Source organism: Grampus griseus (assembly GCF_964374135.1).
Source record: "Grampus griseus genome assembly, chromosome: 5".
NCBI lineage: Eukaryota > Metazoa > Chordata > Mammalia > Artiodactyla > Delphinidae > Grampus > Grampus griseus.
This window is the reverse complement of record NC_138998.1, coordinates 143681493-143689864: the sequence shown is the minus strand read 5'-3', so window position 1 is coordinate 143689864 and position 8372 is coordinate 143681493. Positions and strand designations below refer to the sequence as shown.

At 49.2% G+C, this 8372-nt stretch overlaps 1 protein-coding gene across 1 annotated transcript; it reads left to right on the top strand.

Annotated features, from left to right (window-relative positions):
* The first annotated feature begins 692 nt into the window (after positions 1–692).
* S100B (S100 calcium binding protein B) lies at positions 693–7819 on the top strand. The gene is made up of 3 exons (XM_082655183.1): positions 693–751; positions 3658–3796; positions 6354–7819. The coding sequence occupies exons 2-3, from the start codon at positions 3659–3661 to the stop codon at positions 6492–6494; spliced, it is 279 nt and encodes a 92-aa protein (XP_082511309.1). The 5' UTR covers positions 693–751; position 3658; the 3' UTR covers positions 6495–7819.
* The last annotated feature ends 553 nt before the right edge of the window (positions 7820–8372 follow it).

The window sequence follows — 8372 nt, the reverse complement described above, 5'->3', positions numbered from 1 at the left end:
GATGGGGAGGCCTTCGGGTGGGCCTGGCATGTGCCCGCGATCATATTAAACTATTCGCCCCACATTTCAGTCCCTGCAAACGCTGGGCCAGTGGCTTAGCTCGGGATACTGATATCCACAGGTGCCCCGCCTGACGGTTAGTGGGGCCAGAGCAGGGGCGAAGCTCAGGGGTCTCCCCACTGGAAACCGGCTCGCGGGCCCTGATTCCCTCGCATTCAGCCTGCGCTTGGCTGCACATTTGCTTTGTCGGTTTCAATCAATAGTTCGTCTCCTCTCCCCACCCCCATCCTTGCCTTTAGAGGAACATCAATATTCATGCATAAATTTAAAAACAGCACAAAAAGCTGACTCCCCGCTTTCTGCCCCACGGGCCTTTTTCTTCCTTGGCCCGAGTGCAGGCTTGGCTCCCCAACGAGTGCCCGGTGGCGCCGTCAATGCGGCCCTGTGTGCAGCCCGGCAGCCCCAGCACCCCCCGCCCCCCGCCCCCCGCCCCCACCGGCTGCGGAGCCAGCTGACGCGCCGCCCCCGCCCCCCGCCCTCGTCCCCCATTGGCTGCCTGGCCCGCAGGGGGAACGGGCGCCGGCCCCGCCCCCGCCCCGCCCTCGTCCCCCATTGGCTGCCTGGCCCGCAGAGGGACCGTGCCGGCCCTGCCCCCGCCCGGGAACGAATAAGAGGCTGCCTCCGCCCCACGCCTGCGACTCAGGACGCGGCAGCCGGGAGGTTCCAGGAGCGACAACCAAGGACCACTGACGTGAGGACACTCAGGGGAACCTGCTCTGGTCTTTTGGGGGCAGGGCCCGGAGGGTGGGCTTGGGAACTGGGTGGTAGTTAAAAAACCCCTTTAGGATAATTGGCAGCGTTTCAAAAGTGTGAATCTTACTACTGCTTTGTGGACACGGCTCCCTCAACTGGGGGCAGCTAGAGGTCCATTCTGCTTGTTTTTGTCGCCACAAGTCGGGGAAACGTCACGTCTTGTGGCTCAGGTGATTGCTGCAAACAGGCCTCTTCCTTAACTCTTTGAGGACCAGGGGTTTGCGTCCCTCCGCGGAGAAGGACAGGCGGCCTGATGCTCCGGTCTTCCCCTTTCTCTGAGCAAATGTCAGGCCCCCCTGGACGCCGTGCAGAAACCACAATACATGGCAAGTGAGGAGGTCTTTGCAAGTAAATTACACATCGAGCCCAAGAAATTGCGGTTTATGGCGGGTTTAACCTTCTTCAGTCTTGCAGTTTCTTGGGAAGATCGGGCCACTTGCCCAGAGGGACTCTCACATCTTGTGTGATGTGTCCTTCTGAGGAGTTAACCCCCAAAAGTTCTCTTGCTTTCGAAATAAAAGGTTAATGTAGAACATTCATGGAATGAAGTGAAAGGGAAACATGGATATTTGATTTCCATTTCTCTTAAAAGACAGCCTTTAACCATCAATTGGGAAGAATTTAACAGGAAAAACTTTAAAAAGTTAATTTGTAGTGTGGTTATGAAGAAAATCACATTTTATGGAGTTTTCACACGTGGGATATATATTTTATGCCTTTCGTTTAGAAGAAACCCCGCTAGTCATACTTCACACAGAGTAATTTAGCCTCCCCTCCCCCAAGTCATCATGAAGCTCGAGAAGCGAAAGGATCACGCAAAAGTTTCTTGTTTTAAAAAAAATTAATAATTGAAAACGAATGCAAAGGACAAGAAAGTATGAAATGCTGAAGATTTTAATCCATCTGCATTATTCTATGTGTGGTATATCTGATTTTTAGGGACTTAGAGCAAAACAAAGTCTACTGATTAGCAGTAGACTTTGCTTGGCTCCCCAACGAGTGAATTTAGCAAAGTGAATTTAGTGAATTTAGCAAAGATCAGAGGCCAAGGCCAAAATCCTCAATCCTTTTTCATTTGAAAATCAGAAATAAAAATAAGAATTTAAATGTTATATTCCAATTTATTTTTAAGATGCAAATGATATTCAACCCAGGAATGGTTTTGCAAAAATTAGACATAATTCTTTTATTTATTTTTAACTATGACATTGCAAAGATTCCTTAATGATTAGAACTCAAGGCCAAAAGTTGGCAATTTCTCTCGCTGAGTGTCTCAGTTTTGTGAAACAATTGACAAGCAGTCCTTTGTAAACTGCCTGATTCCCAGGGTTGAACAGCTGTTTCCTTAGGTTGCAGGCCACGGTATAAGGTATGCGCTGGGACGGGAGATGGAAGCCTCCTGCTTCGATAAGTGCCGAGAAGGGGATGGCGACGCCTCCATGAATACCAAGTGCCTGGCGGTGGCCCAGCCTCCGGCCCATTTGTTCTGGCTTCAGGGCTGGTGTCGGGGAGGAAGACATTTTCCTCCACCCTTCTAGGTTCTTCTGGCCGGTCTAAGAATTAAATAGACGTGAGACAGGTTAACAGAAGAAACTCAAACCATAGTTTAATAACATGCATACATGGGAGAGACCCAGGAAGACTGAGTCACTCACAAAAACGCCCCAGACCGTCCTTCACCTTAAATACCATGATCAGCTAAAGACAAAGGAGGCTGTTGGGGGGTGGGGTGGCGTCTGGCAGTTCAAAGGGGAGGAAAGCAATTCAGACGGAGATGGAAAAGCACATGTTTGGTAAAGCAGTGTTTGCTGCGCCATGAAGAGGCGATGGGACACAGAGTGGACTCAGATCTCTAAGAGTTCCCCGACCCACCCTTGGCCCGTATTCTTTGCTGACATCTCTAGTGAGTACTCCATTCCTGTAACAGGCCCTCCATCTAAGCTCTGATTCAGGCAGCTAAGGGGAAGGTCATTGTTTCTTCCTGAAACTTCAGGGCCTGGATCGTTTTCAGCCCAAAATAATCTGCATGCCAAAGAGACATTTGGGGTGGCAACTTTTCTCCCTACAACAGCTTCATCAGACGACCGTAAGATACATGTTTGTTTCTGGTAGTCAAGGTACCTTTTCTTCATCTTCATTTTCAAAATAATTTGTGGCAATTCTATCATATTTATTTTTCCAGTTGAATTTTACAGCTGTTCCTCACCCATCCAAAAAACAAAAAAATGCCAGAGACATTTTTGTTAAAAATGAGTTTTAAAAAATGAGCTAAATTTATATATCCATTCGAAGGGAAGTAAGTTCCTACATTTTATGCCCTCAGTGTCTTTTGGAAGGACCTGCACTTTTCTTGCTAAACTTATTCTTAGTAATACATGTGTGCTGCTGCAAAATAAGAAGACTTTGCCACTATGTTTCCTCATTGTTCTTGACAGAACACACGGATCCTATTGACTTTCGTATCCTCATCCGGTTCCTAGTCACCGCAGTTCATTCTAACAGCTTGCTCCCCTGCTCTGTCCTCTCATCTCGGAGCCAGGGCAGAGGGGGCCTCGGGTGGGGGTGGTGGAAGGAGTCAGTCCGAAGCCCCTTCACTGCTCTGCCTCTGTATTTTGGCTGAAGTTTCCCATTGGCCAAACCAACCAGAAGCCAGAGGGCGTGGGAACAGAGTAAACAGAGCGGGGGTGGGGAAGAGTGGCCCCAAGGGGTGACTGGAGAGATGCACCACTCTGAGCCCAAAAGGGGAGGTGAGCCGAGGCCGTCGTGCCCCCTGGGGGCTGAGGTCTGAGTAGGTAACACCTTAACTGTTCTGTGCTAGAAGGCATCTTTCTTTGTGGCCCCCAGGATGTCTGAGCTGGAGAAGGCCATGGTGGCCCTAATTGACGTCTTCCATCAATATTCCGGAAGGGAAGGTGACAAGCACAAGCTGAAGAAGTCCGAACTCAAGGAGCTCATCAACAATGAGCTTTCCCACTTTTTAGAGGTGAGTCTTGCTTTTTAAAACTGACAGGTTAATCTGCTCTCCTGTCCGCTTGTAAAACCACCTGCCCACTTTCCCTTCTGAGCTGCCCTGAAGGTGGTTCCAGGTCAGTGTCAGGACTCCTAGGTTGTTTCTGAAAACGTGTTTGCACTGGTGAGCCCTCAGTACAGAGGCTGGCTTAGGTAGGTCCCACCGTATTCATTTTGTGTGCAGTAGGAGCATCAAGGAAAGACTGCTGTCTCAAATGCAAAAGTACAGGTTCCAAATAACACTGCCTTTTCTCTGAGAAATCCAAGGATGTACAGCAATAACGATGACAAAAAAAAAAAAAAAAAGACAAAAAAAAAAAAAGAAACAAGGGCTTCCCTGGTGGCGCAGTGGTTGAGAGTCCGCCTGCCGATGCAGGGGACACGGGTTCGTGCCCCGGTCCGGGAAGATCCCACATGCCACGGAGCGGCTGGGCCCCTGAGCCATGGCCGCTGGGCCTGCGCGTCCAGAGCCTGTGCTCCGCAACGGGAGAGGCCACATCAGTGAGAGGCCCACGTACCGCAAAAAAAATAAATAAAAAATAAATAAATAAAGATGACAAAATGGGATGGGAAATATACTCATGACTTATCATGGGTCACAGTGAACATATAAGAAGGCTGTTAAAAATAAGCTTTTGTTTGCAATGTCATAGTTAAAGCTTTTGTTCTTGGGAAAAGGACTGTTTCGGCTTTTCCTACGTGGTTACATGGTGATAAGATGCCGTTCACACAGCAGACGTTACTGAGCTCTCAGCTCGGTCGATGCTGGGAGAGACACAGGCCCCACAACCTGGTGCATCACTGAGTGGCCACAAGCTGCTCACAAGAGAGGCCCCGGGGCCTCGCAGGGGGCTCTGTGGGGCCAGGGGCCTTGGAGGGGAACTTGAGAAGCTGCGTGAGGGTGCCCAATGAGCCCCGTCCTGCCCTGGCAGCTCCTGCTCTGGTGGACGTGTGTCCAGGCTTCCCCAGCCGCTGCCTCCGCTGCCCTGGGATCAGCCACACGCATTATCTCTGTGGCATGAGCCCCGTGTCCTCGAGGCAATAAACTGCAGTCCACCTGGTGCCTGACCTTCCCTTGGTGCCCAGAACCAAGGTCACTGAAGTGACCAGTCACACACAGAGGAAATGGCCAGACCATGAACCAGTGCACTAGTGTCTGACCAAGAGCTAATTCCGGGGAAGATACTAGAGCCCCAGGCCAGGGCCCTGCCACACAGTGGTGGACAGCTGTCGTCCTGGGCAGGCTGGGCCACCGTGTAAGACAAGCCCCAGGCTCCATGTCCCATGTCTGCAGGGCTCCTCCCGCCCCACTGTCCCCGCCCCGCCCAAACACCCCATTGGCAGAGGAAGTGGCCTGCAGGCTTGGGGTGGGACCCTCTAGTCTGATTCCAGGGCTGGTGTTCTCAGGCGTCCAAGTTCACCTAGTGGCAGCTGCCCCATGCACGCTTTCACTTACCTGGTCCCCCCGATTCTGCCTCGTAACCTCACAATCAGAAGAAGGTCCCCGATTCTTCCATAAAACGAATTGTTGAAAGGATGAAATGAGACAGTGCTTGTCAAGTGTGGCTCAACGAGTGCAGCTACTGTCATTAATTATTGATTTAAAACATAGAAAAAGCTTAGCATGTGGGAACCACAATTTGTAAAAGGTAAGTAATTCACAGTAAGTGTTTCAAGGTATCATGAACATTGCTGGCCTGGTTTTATGAGGTAGTTTCTGTCTGGAGGCAAATCTATCATGTAATTGAAATTAATCTTTTAGCAGTTGTGTATAGGTCCTACCCCAATGCCCACAGGAATCTCAACCTTTTACATGTTTTATATCCAAGGCAGCCACTGTACATTACACTCAACTTCTTCAGGCCCCGCTCTCCTGCCCTGAGGACTGGTTATTCAGAACATTCCGCTCAGCGTACATCTTGCCTTCACTGTGTCCGTTCCTCTGAGACTCTTTCACCACTCACTTGGCTGCATGTTGGGCAGAATGTCAGGAAAAGTCCCAGGACACCTGGAAGGCAACTCAAGTGGCAAAAAGACACAGAAGTTAATAAATTTAGGGCATGTTCCCCAGAGTTATTTCAGCCAAAAACCGCTTTCAAAACATGAAAATCCACTGGAAGCCCTCACTATAGGGCCTTCTACACACAGACGCAATGAAAAACTTACAGGGGCCAAAAGTTCAGACATTTGCATGTAACATGCTCAGGCTGATCTAGACCGTACTATTCTTTTCTGGGTATTTTAACACAAACAACCCGCAGCTTTTCAGATCTTGGCTGTTCCATTCAGTCTTTAAGTAGGCCAGGCCCCACTGGACCTAAAGGAAGGTGGAAAAGAAGGCTCAGACCCCCAGAGACTTCTGCCAGCCAACAGCCTCCTGGTCACAGGACAAGTCCTTTCTGGCATTTTTCATTTCGTGTCTGAGGTTGTTTCTGATACAAATTATTAAAGCCAGCCAACTCCTGATCATGTTTTGATATCCTTAAATTTCATTGAGCAACAAGCTGGACAACTGCTCTTATTTCTCTTAGGAAATCAAAGAGCAGGAGGTTGTGGACAAAGTCATGGAAACACTGGACAGCGATGGAGATGGTGAATGCGACTTCCAGGAATTTATGGCTTTTGTTGCCATGGTTACCACTGCCTGCCATGAGTTCTTTGAACACGAATGAACTAGAGAAAGCAGCCGGGCTGTTCCTGTAGCAGAGACGGAGGTCGGGCAGGGAAGCCAAGGCAGGGCTTGCAGGGTAGTAGGGGCTGAGCTTTCCAGCTGTGTCGTAGCTAATTAGGGAGCTTGATTTGCTTCGCGAATGAAAAACTGAAACCTCTTTGCAAAGGGCTGTTTTTAGTGGCCCCCAGCATTATTTCAGCGCTATTAGGCATCCGTGTTAGCTGACTGGCCCCAGGGACTCTTGGTGATCATCACTTAGTAAAGTCAATCCTCAGTCACAAAGCATGTGCTATACTGGCTATCCTGGCTGTGTAGACCCCCTAACCCAGAAAAAAACAAACTGATTACCAGAAATAACTGGAGCATTGTGGTTTCCGTAAGCTTCCACTATATTTAAAAACACAAAGCTTTGTCCACCATTCTTTGAAAAGGCTGCCCTTCATTAAATCTGCTCATCACTGGGGCAAATGAAACCTAATGTGGTTGGGTGGCCTGACAGTCTGTCCCACCTACCAAAGAGCATGGTCACATTTAGAGCCCTTTCCTACAGGTGGGCTGTGATTATTGAGTGAGTAGTTAATGCTAACAGTTCTAAATGGAAAATCTGTTTCATAAGCCGACAAGTACTGACATGGTAACTGTAATCAGAACTGAGAATCAAGCTTCTACATTCAGTGGGGTTCTCCCGACAGGATCACACTTTGCTGGATCTATGGGGCATGGGGCAGCAGGGGCAGGGGGCTCGGGGCGGATCTCAGCTCTGCCTCTGGAGACAGCTGTACCCAAGCACCCACGCCTCCTGTCCTGCCTATAGAATGAGGGTTATGACGGATGTGTTTGGTCTGTTGGTGAAGGTCATTCCCGACCTGTCTGTGTGCAGCAGACAGGGTCTGCTTGTGGCTGTTGGTGAAGCCAGGGAACTTTATGATCTTTATGCTTTTGTATCCACCAATTCAAATAAATCAAGTTACAAATATTAAGAATTACTTCTAGGAAAATTCAAATTAAGCTTATCCACTGTTTTTCTGTTTTGCTTTTTTTTAAGGACACAGACTTGGAAATCATAAACTAATTGTTCGCTTGTATTTGCATTAAATAAAAAGCATTGTAACAAGTCTCCGTAGCTGTAAAACATGAAATAAAAGCTAAATTCCTGCAAAACTGGGAAAAGGAGTAAAGTCCACGCACCCTGACGTCATCAGGGCTGCAGATGCTGCACCACCCAGGCCAGGGTCAGGAAGCTTGGGTGGAGTGGGGCAGGTCCAGGGGGAGGGACATAAAGGAGTGGGTCTGTGGAGAGGCGGGACCATGGGGAAGGACATAAAGGAGCAGGGTGTGGAGGGGTGGGGCCATGGAAGGGAGGTAAAGGGGCGGGGCCATTGGAGGGACATAAAGGGGAGGGGCGGGCCATGGGAGGGACAGAAAGGGCCAGGGTGTAGAGGGATGGAGCTGGAGGGGCAGTGCCTGTTCGGAGGGATGAGCTTCTCTCTCCTCAGTTGCTCACCACCTCCTGCTAGGAACTTCCAGCCTGGTGGGCATCACGTGGCCCTCTCTGGACCAGTCGCCAGGGAGGGGAAATACACTGGTCCTGGCAGGAACGTCCGAGACCAGAAGTGGCCCCAAATGGGCACCAGCTCTGCAGGGGGTCATAGTGACTTGCTTCTCACTTTATATGTGCTTACCTGGACCATGTATCCTTGGTGAACTTTATGCAAATTATCAGTATGTCATTTTGATGTACAATCCTTTGTCTTGAAAATGTATGACTGTGCTTTCAACTTTTAACAGGTGGAACAATTCTCACAGTTTCTATTTGTCTTCCAGGTTATAATCCTCAGTTTGGCTTGAATAAAATTCCATTTTTCTTCTTTTTTTTAAA